The 15491-nt window shown below is 34.0% G+C and overlaps 1 protein-coding gene and 1 non-coding gene across 3 annotated transcripts in view; both read left to right on the top strand.

Moving 5' to 3' along the window:
* Nucleotides 1-15491, top strand: part of DACH1 (dachshund family transcription factor 1) — a 446358-nt gene that overhangs the window by 277438 nt on the left and 153429 nt on the right. The window contains exon 4 of one of the 2 annotated variants that reach the window (XM_053563860.1): nucleotides 4391-4423. The exons of the other annotated variant lie outside the window; for it this stretch is intronic. Coding sequence (XP_053419835.1) covers nucleotides 4391-4423 — 33 coding nt within the window. The remainder of the gene's footprint in view (nucleotides 1-4390; nucleotides 4424-15491) is intronic. 2 annotated transcript variants of the gene reach the window in all.
* On the top strand, nucleotides 9178-9311 carry LOC128567116 (U11 spliceosomal RNA). The gene has a single exon (XR_008374779.1). It is a non-coding gene; the product is annotated as a U11 spliceosomal RNA (small nuclear RNA).

A 15491-nucleotide genomic window follows, 5' to 3' on the forward strand; every position in this document is an offset into this window, starting at 1 on the left:
GAAATAGCATCAACTATACAAAACCTCCCTAAAAAGAAAAGCCCAGGACCAGATGGTTTCACATCAGAATTCTACCAAACCTTTAAAGAGGAATTAGTACCTATATTACTCAACCTGTTCCAAAATGTAGAAAAAGAAGGAAAACTACCCAACACGTTCTATGAAGCAAACATCACCCTGATCCCCAAACCAGGAAAAGACCCAAGAAGAAAAGAAAATTATAGACCAATATCAGTAATGACTATAGATGCAAAAATATTCAACAAGATCCTAACAAACAGAATCCAGCAACACATCAAACAAATTATACATCATGACCAAGTTGGTTTTATCCCAGGGTCTCAAGGCTGGTTCAATATACGTAAATCTATAAATGTAATCCAGCACATAAACAAATTAAAAAACAAAGACCATATGATTCTCTCAATTGATGCAGAAAAAGCTTTTGATAATATCCAGCATCCCTTCATGATCAGAACACTCAAGAAAATTGGTCTAGAAGGGACTTTTCTTAAACTGATAGAGGCCATCTACAGCAAACCCAGAGCCAATATCATATTGAATGGAGTTAAATTGGAATCATTTCCACTCAGATCAGGAACCAGACAAGGCTGCCCATTGTCTCCATTGCTTTTCAACATTGTAATGGAAGTTTTAGCCACCACAATTAGGGAAGAAAAGGCGATCAAGGGTATCCATATAGGGTCAGAAGAGAGCAAACTTTCGCTCTTCGCAGATGATATGATTGTGTATCTGGAAAACACTAGGGACTCTACTACAAAACTCCTAGAAGTGATCAAGGAATACAGCAGCGTCTCAGGTTACAAAATCAACATTCATAAATCGGTAGCCTTTATATACACCAACAACAGTCAAGTTGAAAAAGCAGTTAAGGACTCTATCCCATTCACAGTAGTGCCAAAGAAGATGAAATATTTGGGAATTTACCTAACAGAAGACGTGAAAGATCTCTATAAAGAGAACTATGAAACTCTAAGAAAAGAAATAGCTGAAAATGTTAACAAATGAAAAAACATACCATGCTCATGGCTAGGAAGAATCAACATTGTCAAAATGTCCATACTACCCAAAGCAATATATAATTTCAACGCACTCCCTATTAAAGTTCCACTGTCATATTTTAAAGATCTTGAAAAAACAATACTTCGTTTTATATGGAATCAAAGAAAACCTCGAATAGCCAAGACATTACTCAGAAATAAAAACAAAATAGGAGGAATCACACTACCAGACCTCAGACTTTACTACAAATCGATAGTGATCAAAACAGCATGGTATTGGCACAAAAACAGAGAAGTAGATATCTGGAACAGAATAGAGAACCAAGAGATGAATCCAGCTACTTACCGCTATTTGGTTTTTGACAAGCCAATTAAAAACATTCAGTGGGGAAAAGATTCCCTATTTAACAAATGGTGCTGGGTGAACTGGCTGGCAACCTGCAGAAGACTGAAATTGGACCCACACCTTTCACCATTAACAAAGATAGACTCTCACTGGATTAAAGATTTAAACTTAAGACATGAAACTATAAAAATACTACAGGAGAATGTAGGGAAAACCCTTAAAGAAATTGGTCTGGGTGAGTATTTCATGAGGAGAACCCCCTGGGCAATTGAAGCAGCTTCAAAAATACACTACTGGGACTTGATCAAACTAAAAAGCTTCTGCCACAGCTAAGAACACTGTAAGTAAAGCAAGCAAACAGCCCTCAGAATGGGAGAAGATATTTGCAGGGTATATCTCTGACAAAGGTTTAGTAACCACAATCCACAGAGAACTCAAACGCATCAGCAAGAAAAAAACAAGGGATCCCATTGCAGGCTGGGCAAGGGATTTGAAGAGAAACTTCTCTGAAGAAGACAGGCGCACGGCCTTCAGACATATGAAAAAATGCTCATCATCTTTAATCATCAGGGAAATGCAAATCAAAACTACTTTGAGATATCATCTAACTCCACTGAGACTAGCCTATATCACAAAATCTCAAGACCAGAGATGTTGGCGTGGATGCGGAGAAAAGGGAACACTTCTGCACTGCTGGTGGGAATGCAAATTAATACATTCCTTTTGGAAAGATATATGGAGAACACTCAGAGATCTAAAAATAGATCTGCCATTCAATCCTGTAATCCCTCTGCTGGGCATATACCCAGAATACCAAAAATCACAACATAACAAAGATATTTGTACCAGAATGTTTATTGCAGCCCAATTCATAATTGCTAAGTCATGGAAAAAGCCCAAGTGCCCATCGATCCATGAATGGATTAATAAATTGTGGTATATGTACACCACGGAATACTATGCAGCCTTAAAGAAAGATGGAGACTTTACCTCTTTCATGTTTACATGGATGGAGCTGGAACATATTCTTCTTAGTAAAGTATCTCAAGAATGGAAGAAAAAGTACCCAATGTACTCAGCCCTACTATGAAATTAATTTGGGGCTCTCACATGAAAGCTATAACCCAGTTACAACCTAACAATAGGGGAAAGTGGGAAGGGGGGGTGGTGGGTAGAAGGAGGGGCATCGGTGGGATCATACCTGTGGTGCATCTCACAGGGGTATTTGCGAAACTTGGTAAATGTAGAATGTAAATGTTTTGGCACAGTAACTGAGATAACGCCGGAAAGGCTATGTTAACCACTGTGATAAAAATGTGTCAAATGGTCTATGAAGCGAGTGTATGATGCCCCATGATCATATCAATGTATACAGTTATGATTTAATAAAAAAAAAAAAACCTGCTCTCTTTGCAGTTTGTTTTTTTTTTCACTGTTTAAGGAATTTTTATTAAAGCAAGAATTTTATAATCCAAATTACATTTCCTTGCTCAGTTATCAATTCTGTTACTTAAAACAGAACTGACATTCTAAGCTATTCCACAGTAAAGAATTACAAAATTAAGGAAAGGAATGCTTTACATTTTTGTTCTTTGCTAAAAATTTTTTTTTCCAGGCTCTATAAAACATTCATTTGTTTTTATATTTTACTATTTTTTATTTTTATTTTTTGTTGTTGTTGTTGCTGTTTTTAAATCAGTAAGTAATCTAGGACTAAAATTTTATCTGCTAGATCTGGCATTTGCTTGGTACATAAGGTTCAAAGTTAGGAAAGAAACTAAAAGAAAAAGGGTCTACTAAAAGAAAAAAAAAAAAAAAAAGATCTTCTGGGTGTGGTGCTGCACACCTGTAGGCCCAGCTACTGGGGAGGCAGAGGCAGGGAGATCATTTGACCCCATAAGTTAGAGATTACAGTGAGCTGTGATGATGCCACCGTATCCTTGCCGGGTCAACAGAGCAGAATGCTCTCAAAAAACAAAAACAAAACAAATAAAAATCCACCAGCAGTCTCTTTGCAGTTCTTTCTAGTCTACAGTGAATCCTTCGGAACTAGAAAATTTAGTTCGATAAACACACATTCAATATATAATATGCACCAAGAATTCCATTTTCAAAGCAAGGTTTCACTTTATAGAGACATTTCAACTCTCTCAATATTTTAAAACACAATGCAAATGCTATAACCTTGAGAAAGGTTTTCCTTTGATGCTCTTCATACATTCCTTAAGAGGGAATGGTATTTAGAGATGTTAAACAGGTTTTCTTTCATTTATTGATGTGAAATGTTTACAACATATTGTGTGGCTTGTGGACCCAAGAATACTTTATTATGTTTTTTATTCTGAAGAACAGTCATGATGTTTTCTTTATATTAATTTTCACCTCTTTAGATTTCCACGGAGGACATTTCCCAAATTTATGTGTAGCATAAATACTTCTTTTAGTTAATTGTGGAAGTTTAACAGTGACTGTATTTACAGCCCCGTAGGTATAGTTGAAAATTTACATATTAAACAGGGTTGCTCTCTGGCATGGTTTAAGAAAATTATCTGTGTTATTAATTATAATTTTTAGCATAAATGTGCTAATGTCATTTACCTAAATGTAAAGGGGAAATTGATGATAAAGATAATAATGAATATGATATAAAACATTAATTATATTGTTAGCAAATTTTGTTCTTTTTCAGCATTGGATGATTTTTGTTTAATGAGTCTATGAGTCGAAGTTTATTTCAACATGATTGAAATTGCTATGCTTATAATTAGTTTCAAAGTAATTTCATGTCTTTTTAAGTGAATCAAAACTGCAATATTAATGAATTCAAAGCTAAATTTCCAAGCTAAACTCAATTAAGTGTATATCTACATTGATACCATTCATAGTTATTAACTTTATTCCTAAAGTTAAATGTTGATTTATAATTTACAAAATGAGTATAAAATTTGATTTAATAAAAAAAATTTGTCATTTATTTATTATGTATATCAAAATTATTTCTTTTTTTATTTTAAAAATACAGGCTACCAAAAGCTGGAAAGAAATAATCTCTATGGTATGTAAAGCTATAAAAAATAATAATTATCAATATTTTTAAGTGACTATTTCTCCTTTTCTTAAGCAGTTTTAAAGATACTTAAAGCATAGTCCAAAATTAGAGTTGACAATTTCAAATACAAACCAACCAACACAGTAATAAAATCAATACTTACATTTCCCTTGAGGCCACTATTTACTGTTTGCTGCACCATTTCCTTAATGGAATGGCAGTTATGTTTGCAGAAACCTTGTAAGTGCCATTCTTATGTTTTAACTAAAAGCAGCTTTCTTGAAGAAGTATGATAAAGAAATTCTTGAGTTACTATAAAAAACTGTCATGACCATTTAGTAGTTAATAAGAGTGCAGTGAAAGCAGCCTTCCTTTTTATTTTTTGATAAATATCCTGTAGGATTTCATAGGGAATGATATTTTTGCTAGTATTAGCAGTATTTCTTTTGCATCTTTATTAGACTGAACACTGACTTAATATTTAAACATCTCACTATAGTTAAACAACTTGCCCAGTTTAAGTGGACACAGCGCACATTTATAATTACTAGGGTACATTGTATTTGGGCATTGCTTTTGGCAATGTACTTACTATAGAAAAAATAAAAGAAGGAGAAAAAAATAAAAGAAAATAAAGGAAAATAGCAGTTTATTTCCACACATTAGAATTACTGTCAAAATGTGACAGACAACATGATTTACTCATCTCCTTTTGTTGGTTATTCCTTTTATTTGTTATGATTGGATGGTTAATTTCCTTTCTTTGTTCATTATTTTGTTTGTTATTACGAACTGTTTCTGAAAAAAAGACTTCAGAATTAAAATATACTGTTATATTTGTGTTTCCTTTTTTACTATTGTGTTTGAAATTATTTAATATAAATATAGCATTTCCATGTTAAGTTTTAAACAGATTTGCATTTTTCTCAAATGTAATCAAAGTTAAAAATGAAATTTTTTTCATATTTGCTCATGGTTTTGTATAAAGGACCATAGTCGCATTCAAGACAGAAGGGTATATTATAGTTCCAAGAGGAGTTTAGGCATGATTAAACTTTGGTTTTTTTTTTTAGTAATTGTAAAAACTGGAGAAGTTGTGAACAGAATCCATGGCCTTTTATAGAGGACATCTTTTGAAACAGGATATTGAAAACAAAGTCTATTGGCCAAATCAAGTCTTTGTATATGATGATGTCAGCACCTCTGTCCTGTGATAAAGCTGCAGTATTTTCATAACAAAGAAAAATTCATATTCACGTCTTTAATAAATGGTGACAAAGAATGTCCTCACTAGATTCATATGTTTCCATCAGAACTTTCGTGGCTTCTCTCAAATTCTAAATATTGAGAGTAAGAGCAGAAATGAATGTGGTGTTGCATCAGAATTAATTGCTGAAGTTATTACTCACAGCGTCACATGGACCCACATTCAGGCTCCTCACACAAAGCTTTGAAGAGCCCTACAGGACTAACCAAATGTAATTGATACAGAATCATTGCCACACAACAGCTGCGGTAACAAGGTGCTGCAGCTTTTACTTTAATCTACCTTTCTTTCTGAGAGTTTATTATGTTTTTGAATATATTCTTTTGTAGATCTGGGAGCTATCTTTTTTATGGAAATTAATCTTTTTAGAAGATTTGTACTCTCTTTTTCAAACACTAATACATTCATTCAAGTATCCTATTATTCAGATCCAGCTGGCTTTTATCTGGTGATATTTACTTCAAAAAGCCAAGTTAAATGGTATCATAGATTAATTCTCAGGGCACAGGAAAGCTTTTTCAGAGAAGAAAACATGATTTGGTAATTACTTGAAATATCATAATAAAAATCACAGAAAATGTCAAAAATGTGTTGTAGAATCCATCATCATGGGAAACTTCAAAAAGTTGTTTCACTGAAAATGTGGCATTCTGAGTCCATCATAAGTTTTTATTTCACTCAAGCATAAAACCTGAGCGTTTGTTTTGGTTTGTAGCACACGATACCGTGAATTTTAGGTTTCTGTTGTTTGTTCACACAAAGCAGTGAAACTTCAAAAGAGGCATTATCCACTGCTATCTCTTACATAAATCAAACTGGAAATAAGACACATTTTACAATTCAATTTAAGATCCCACTGAGACAATAATGTTGCAAGCTGTGCATTTTGCAAAGTAATATAGTAATGTCTAGTTTGCATTTTTGAAAAACCAAATTAATCACACTTTATTGAATACGTTGGAGCAAACCTAAAATTCATCTATTATTAAAAACTTGTGCAACAAACAAAAACTATATTTTATACATAAAGGACAAACTCATTTATTCATTAGGATAAAACACTTGGAGTTTGCATTTTATAACTATGAGAGAAATGACATTTGCTATTGGGGCTGTTTTGTGAATTTTTGAGAAGCAGTCTATGCATAGTAAGCTGCTTGAAAAGTTCTTCCAGCCATGTTAGATTGGATAAGGTTTTTTAAGTTTCCCAGAGAAAGATAGAAATTAAGCTAAAAACTTCGGGAAAGGAAAATAAAAATCACTGAAGTAAGTGATAACATATAAATGGACAATTCATGCAAATGAAAATAATTGTATTGTGTGTTCTTTTGATGTGAGCAACTTATAATAATATAATTATTTTACAGCTTAAAAAAAAATCCCTCCCTGGGCCGAACAAAGGGTAATCATGCTCTATAATTTTATCAGGCTGAAGAAAATAAGTCCTTTCTGCACGTATGTATTTTGGTGTACACATCAAACGGGATGTTGCGTATGGTGTTGGACATAAAATCATCGTGGCATCATTTAAAAATTGTTGCCTTCTTGATATATGGTTTCGTGTAAAGGACCATAATAGCATTCAAGCCTTTCAAGCATGTTTTTGAGAGATCCGTCCTAAGGAATGCTAGTGAATGTAAAAATTATGAATAGCGAAGGGTAGTAATGAATGGTGAGTAAAGTAGATAGTAAGTTTGTTTTGTTTATGGTACCAGTGCATATTTTTCAGTGTCAGGGTTGTAAACACCATTTTGCTAGCTGTTGATGTGTCTAATATTCTGTATTATAGAAATAGCAGGGTTGAAACACATTTGCCACTTAATTTTTCTATAAATAGGTTAAATCTAACCTTGTTGCATTTCAGAAACCTTTATATTAAATCTCAAATTTTTTGTGGAGGGAATATTCCTATTTTACTATATCTAATTGTGTTATTCAGGGATGGTCTGAAAGCGTCTGTTAATTCTGACTCTACTGAGTACTCTCTTTTTTAATAGGACTCCATATTGATGACTCATAGTCACTGGTAAGCTGTTGCCCTGTCAAGAATGGGCAAATTATGTCTATATGAAGGCTTCTGAATATGATACACGTGGCTTTTAATTTTTTATTTGAAAAACATTTTTATTGCAAATATAGAGGGAACTATGTAGTACAAGCCATTGGGTTCAGATACAGGGTTGACTATGGAGTTGAGTATGCAGCCACCACTTGTCCTCACCCAGCATAATTGTTTTGTCATGTATGGCTCTGGAAACTAATTTGTTCTTCAATCATCTTCTTAGAAAACTCTAATGATAAAGAATACAAGATTTTTTTTTTTCTATTTCATCAATTTTCCAGTGGCATGAAATATGAGATTCGGGAATCCTTCCCTGGTCATATCAATGTCAATGTAGTGGATGACAGAACTCAGGATGATTATTCCCGATGATGAGTCCCTTCTCCTCCTTCTGACTATCTGATACATCACTTTAATCATATCTCTCCTCTGCCTAAGATGATGACCAAACTCATCATCCTGACACCTGAAAACTTTCATAATCTGGTCCCAGCCTACTTAATTCCCTCTGACTGCTCATTCTCCCCTAACATGTACTTTCTCTTCCAGTCAATGAGCTACCCAGCTGTCATCCAGACCCACCGTTTATGTACCAGTGCTCCGAACGTGGCGTGCTCTGTTGTGCAGTGGAAAGGATTTAGGGCAAAGGGTTACACAAATACATTCCAAGTCCAGCTCTTTTCCAAAGAGTTATGTGGCCTTAAGCATTTAATTTAATCATGCTGAGCCTTAGCTTTCTTTGCTAGAAAAAGAGGAGATTATGCTTTATGGTGCCATCCTCTCAGAATAATCTTCCCTTAATAAACTATTTTAAAATATACTTCCCTGACACACATGCTTGCTTGTTCTCAAATACACATGTATACATGCAACAACCCTTTTCATCCTTCTATTAGTATCTCAATGAATATATCATGCCATTGTATATATCTGCTCATTATTTTATCACCCTCCTCCCAACTAGAATATAAACTCCATGAGAATATAGATTTTTTAAAATAAAATCATAGCTGTAATGCAGTCCTGGGGCACCATGCCCTGGTTTTGTATACAATTTGAAATATTTTCATCAAACTGGTTAAAATAGCCTTCCTGGCATTTTCTTAGTTGTTGTGGTAAGACATTTATATTCTACATTTAGTGAGTTTCACATGTACCCTTATAAGATGCACCATAGGTGTAATCCCACCAATTACCCTCCCTCCACCCATCCTCCCCCAGAGAATATAGATTTTTATCTGCTTTGTCCACTGTGATCGTCCCAATGCTTACAACAATGATTGTCACAGTGTTCAGTATACATTAAAAGAATGAATGAATAAATGAATTATTTCAATGTTTACTTTGTGGCACCACATTCTATCATTCAATTGTATACAGAAACATAAATTGTATGTTGTGTAGTGGAGTTTAAATATAGTTTCTGGCTTATAAAAGGGCTTCTGTCATGAGTAGCACATGTGGGGCAACTCAACTGCTCTTGGTGCAGAATCGACATCAAGAGATTTCAGAAGCATTATTTTTTGGTAATTGGGCAGTTGGTGATCATTGGTCCCAGCGCCCGTAGGAAAAAAAAATATATAGTTTCTGACTTCTTGGCCTGTACACTACAACATTCTTGACATTCAAAACTTTTTGTGTTTTCTGTCCTTTTTCTTTGTTTTTATTTTTTGTGACAATATTGTTATCTTAATAGTCTGGTGGTTTCTTCTTTTCTGTCCAAGATTTCCAATATGCTGCTATGTTAACTTTGGAATAAACAAGAACTCAAAGTATTTTTCAAAGTCATCTAATTTGTCGTCCAGAGTTTTAAAAAATACATTAACTTAAATAAATGCACACAATAAAATTATTTTCAAAAAATTGTTTTTACCAGAAAGTAGAGATTTGATACAGTTCAAAAATTATGCCTTCTTCTGTTATTCAACTCTTAATACTTTTGTGAGTCAATTGGATTTAAAATAGATAAATGTACAACCCCCCAACCACAGCAATCTGTACACACATGCATTGAAATACAAGTCATCTCTACATTTTTGTTTATTGGTGTGTCCACAACACAATTATGTTTCTTTGTCCAATGGTTCACAGACTTTATCTTTTTATTTTTTTATTAAATCATAACTGTGTACATTAATGTGATCATGAGGCACTATACCCTGGTTTCATAGACCGTTTGACACATTTTCATTACACTGGTTAACATAGCCCCTCTGGCATTTTCTTAGTTATTGTGCTAAGACATTTACATTCCACATTTACTAAGTTTCACATATACCCTTGTAAAATGCACCACAGGTGTAATCCCACCAATCTCCCTCCCTCTGCCCACCTCCCCTCTCCCTCCCCTCGCTTTCCCCCTTCCCCATATTCTTAGGTTATAACGGGGTTATAGCTTTCATGTGAAAGCCATAAATTAGTTTCATAGTAGGGCTGAGTACATTGGATACTTTTTCTTCCATTCTTGAGATACTTTACTAAGAAGAATATGTTCCAGCTCCATCCATGTAAACATGAAAGAGGTAAAGTCTCCATCTTTCTTTAAGGCTGCATAATATTCCATGGTGTACATATACCACAATTTATTAATCCATTCGTGGATCAATCGGCACTTGGGCTTTTTCCATGACTTAGCAATTATGAATAGGGCTGCAATAAACATTCTGGACCAAAAATCACATGGTTCAAAGACTTTATACTAAAGTGCTAAATATACTCCAGATGTTTCTTTGTAAAAAAGTAGCTCTTCACAGAAACCCATAGAGCAAGATTTCAAATTTACACCAGGAAAACAGTGTCTTTGCAGCCAATTTTAACTAAAAGGAGTTCTTAGTTATTTAATTGGGTTTGAAAAATCATGTGTTAGACTATAGTTGAAGTCTTAAGTGGTTATTTCACATAGATTATGTTAGTTGACAGTCACATTTTCTGTAATTTTAACAAGAGATGATATCTATCCCGGTTACTTCAGGTGTAGGTTGGTCATATCTGCACAAGAGAGGGTGTGTGTGCACCGTGGACTACAGCCATAATGTTCCTTGATGCAGTGATGTGGGAGAATGGGGAACAGAATAGGTGAAAAGCTGAATGGTGCCATATTTTATGGAAAAAAAACATGTCATAGTAACTTTTTATTATAGATGGTCATTTTCCAATCAGATAGCTATTTACTTTTTATTAGTTAAGGACGTCCTAGAATTACTTTTAATAGATATCTTAATCTTTACACTGAAAACATTTAAACTCTGGTAGCTTTATTACTATTTGTAGGTAATGATAATAGGTAATGATCATTTAGATAGCTGTTATTTTTGTTGTAGTGATAATTTAGATGGATACTAATTTTTTAAGTTGAAGATTTTTTAAAAATCATGTTTGACTATTTTAGAAGAGATGGCAGTTTCATCATTCATCATTTATGTTTTAACAAGACATATGCCTTTTTAATTATTGATGTTGGGAAAAAAATGTTAGGTTAAAAAAAAAAAAAACATTGAACGTCACTTATTTAGTCAAATACCACCCTGAGTTGTAATTGTTTTTGTGAAACTAAAACTTGTGTTCAGCCCTTGATTTTTGGTTGTGGAATCATTAAGTGACCTTTGGTAAATTGCATACTCCCTTATATTTTTCATTGGTCACATTATTATAACACTTATTATACTAGATAATTTTTGAAATAAAAAAGTGAATAAGGATATTGAAATTTTACTTACTGCTCATCAGTGAGAGCTGATATTGTCAGAAAATCAATCCTCATTTACAAACACAGTTTTAAAAAATTTTTATTATTTTAATCTCATTGTCCCACCAATTTAAAAAGAATATCATGGCCATTTATTCTGGGGATAAAAATGAATGCTTGTATTTAATTCTCAAATTGGAGTATAAAGGTAAAGATAAAGTTATCTATACTGCTGGTAATCCTCTTAAGTAATTTTTCATTGCCAGCAACCAAAATTTTATTGGTCATCTTTACCTCAGAAGCCTCCTCTCCAGCCTGCCCATGAACAACTGATGAAAAATCTTAGAATAGAATGTCTTCACTACATATAAAAGAGGCTCTGGACAGAATGATTTGGTTTCATATAAACAGTGGCTTTCAACAAGTCTGCCATCTGCATGTAATCTATACTATAATATAATATTATTTCAGTGTTCCTTCAAATGTGCTGAGTTCTGCTCTTTTGTATGCAGTACTTCAGTTTAAAGCCACTTGTCTCTATCATGTTTGTTGGGGGGGGCTTGTGATTACTGCATATCATAACTAATTATCATATTAAGAGTTGGACAAACGGCATCCTTACAAATTATGCTTAGTTGTGTCTATTTGTTTTTTGTCCTCGGATAGGTCATTGATCTTAAATAGTAGTTAGGATTGTTAAATCTTTAAGGTAATCATAATTTTATACATTCATTCATTATTAATTGAGGGTCTAAGACAAGTCAGGCATTCGTGTATTCATGTTGATTGTCTTATTAAAAAGAATGTTTTAGCCTAGAAGTCGAGAGACTTGAATATTATATAAAAATGCATTAGCACAGCCTTTGGTAGTAAGAATTTGTTGTAACCTGTGAAACCCACATTAAATCGTAGGAGTCGTACACATATACCAATATTTGCTTATTCTTGCTCAGCTCCTCGAGATGTTTTTTTAAATTATCTAGCCTGGTTCATTTGGGACTTATTTTGTAGCTTGTAGTCAAAATATAATTTTAGTAGAAATACCTTTATTCTTTCTATTCCTTCATAAAGCATCATGTTTTATTTCCCACCTCCAAATAGATGACTTCCAAATCTCCCTTGTATTTGCTTTTCTTCAAAATTTCAGTCCCATATTTCTAACTGCTTGCTGTCAGTCTCTACTTGACTGTTTCTGAAACATATCATATTTGACCATGCAAAAATTAAACTGATTTTTATTCATGGTAATATGGTCCTCTTTATGAGGTTGCTTAAAAGCTTGGGTTGTGGATTCAGACCCAACACATTGCAGGTACGCGGTCTATATTAGATACACTGTCACTGGTGTTGCCTCATTATTGATGGCCCCATACAACAGCTGTTGATCTCAGTGCCCAAATCATCTTTCTTATTTTACTCACTTCATTCCATTTGTATCAATATGATCACTAAGTTCCATCAGGTTTATTTTCCAAAATGCAAAGCATATTTCCTGGTCTTTAACTTCCCCATAATTCTAGTTAAAGAAGACAAAGTATGTAAATATCTGCTCTATACCTGTATCTTTCTTCTATACCACAACCTGCTCAATACTAAAGGCTATACCTTCACAGTTGTGAATGCCCCACTGATGTTGACCATGTGTATGAACGTAAGAAGTAGTCTGGATTTGAGCTCTTGGCTCAAGTACGACTGGGGTTAGTCTCACCGTATAAAAAAAGGCTGGGCATACAATGATAAGCAAAATAAACAAAGTCCTGACCCCATGGAGCTTACATTAAGATAAAATAAATTGGACCTTTTTCTTAATGGCAATGGTAAAAATAAAACAGTAATTGAAGACCTCTAAGCAAAGGAGTGACAGTGTGAAATTTGTAATTAAAAGTAATGAGAATCCAAAATCTGTTTACAACAGCTAAGATAGAAAAAGGAGGGTTGGAGATAAATTATACAGATGAAGTCAACAGGACATGAAAAGAAATTAAACTCTGGTGGGTTGGGGGAAGATAAAGATGATTCCTAGGTTTCTGGCTTATAAAACTAGTCCGCGATGTCACTGTCTGGGGCTAACTAGGTTTAGGGAGGAGATAACCTAACATTTAGATTCATACATACAAGAAATCTCAAGGTAATTCCCATCTCACTTGGGAGGGTTTTGTGCTTTTTAAAAAATTCAATTTTGGCCCAAAGGGAAACACAATTTTTCAATTTCAACTTAAATAAGTGAAAACTGAAAACATTGTATTAAGTAGTGGACATGAAAACTTATTTCAACTTCCTGTGGATAACCCAATACATGAGCATAAAATTATTAATATTATATACCTTGACATTGATTACTTCACTAGCAGTAAAGAAAGTATAACTTGAAATTTTATTTGATGTGATTGTAAACCTACAGGGAAATTACAATATCCTTAGAGAGAAGAATTTCTAGTTCATTGGTTTGCCTAATGAAAGAATAATTGATGAGTTAAAGCAGGAAAAGGTAGAAATTCATTAACATGGGCAATGAGAAGGCTAAGAGTTGTAAAATAAAATTAACAGAGATACATTATACCACGCCACTTTTTTTAAAAATTGTTTGAATATATTTTATATTGGAACGATTATGTGTACCAAGTGAAATCATTTTTACCCTGCCCTTGACTGTAATAGAATTATATACTTAAGCTGTGGAAATGAACCATTTGTTTTCAGTATAACTTCCACCAAGAACATTTGGTGCTTGCTCACAATCAGCTCATAGTCCATATTAGCAGACACCCCAAGTTTTAGTCAATATAGATTAAATCTGGCTACTGTTTCTTTCTATATACCAAATGCTGCACAAATACACATGTATCTGGTCAGGCTGTATTTGTTTGTTTTGTTTTGTCTCGTTTAATTTAGGCCTGAGGTTCCCAACCCCTGGTCTTCCACCTGTTAGGAACCGGACAGCATCTAGCATTCCATCTTTGGCTTTGCCTCCTGTCCTCTTTTCACCCGCCCCCCATCCCTCAGTCTACGGAGAAATTGTCCTCTGTGAGACTGGTTCCTGGGGCCATAAAGGCTCCTGTCTCGTACTACCAGGCTGCACAGCAGGTGAGCAGCAGGCTAGCTAGGAAAGAAGCTTCATCTGTATTTGCAGCCATCCCTATCCTTCTAGCACTCCCTGAGATCTGCCTCCTGCACCTCCATCTATGAAAAAGCTGTCTTCCCCATACAGGCCCCTGATGCCGAAAAGATTGGGGCCTGCTGGTTTCGGGGCTACGTTTTACCTGGTACACACTTGGAGCATGGTGTTAGTGAGTCCAAAGACAACAACAGCATCACAAAGCAAAATGTGCTCTGATATAATTCTCTTGTCTCTGCACATATAGTAGTACTTAACCTTTGATCCTTATAACTGTGACTCTATTTTTAAGTTTCATTGAAACTTTCTGAAATTTGGTATGATATAATGAAAAATGCTTGAAGCATAGCTATCTATATTAGTAATTCATTCTAATATTTTTTGTGAATTCAAAATCAAAGCTATTTCAAATTGAAACCATTGCCTATGTTAGGTTTTCTAATGCTTTTCTTGTTTTCCATAATTGCCCAACGTTCCAGAGTATAAAAATGAGTTTTTTTGGTAAATATCTGCCTGTTCATTACGTATCCTTTTAACGTAATGAACGTGCATGTCATCTCTGATGTACCTTTTTTTAGTTCAACAGTAATTAGCTATGATAAATAATATTCAGGTGAAATGTAAAAAGAAGCAGTTATGGTTCTATTACTCTCCCACTTTGTGCAGAGTCTCATTGCTACTTTGAGCAACATTGTGAGTACATAGGACAACAGAACTATCTCAGGTAGATAAAGAAATTTAGAATTAACATAGTTCTGATAAATTCAAGAACACAAATAACATCAGTATTATATTATCACTATTGTACATAAAATAGCATATATCAAAACACCTCTGCATTCAAAAGAAAACATCACAGGTAAAATAGGAGACCCTTTGTAAAGGAAAAATAGTGTTACATTCAAGTGACATGGTATGGTTTAGTTAATGATAGCTGAAGAAAAG

This window comes from Nycticebus coucang, chromosome 15, assembly GCF_027406575.1.
Source record: "Nycticebus coucang isolate mNycCou1 chromosome 15, mNycCou1.pri, whole genome shotgun sequence".
NCBI lineage: Eukaryota > Metazoa > Chordata > Mammalia > Primates > Lorisidae > Nycticebus > Nycticebus coucang.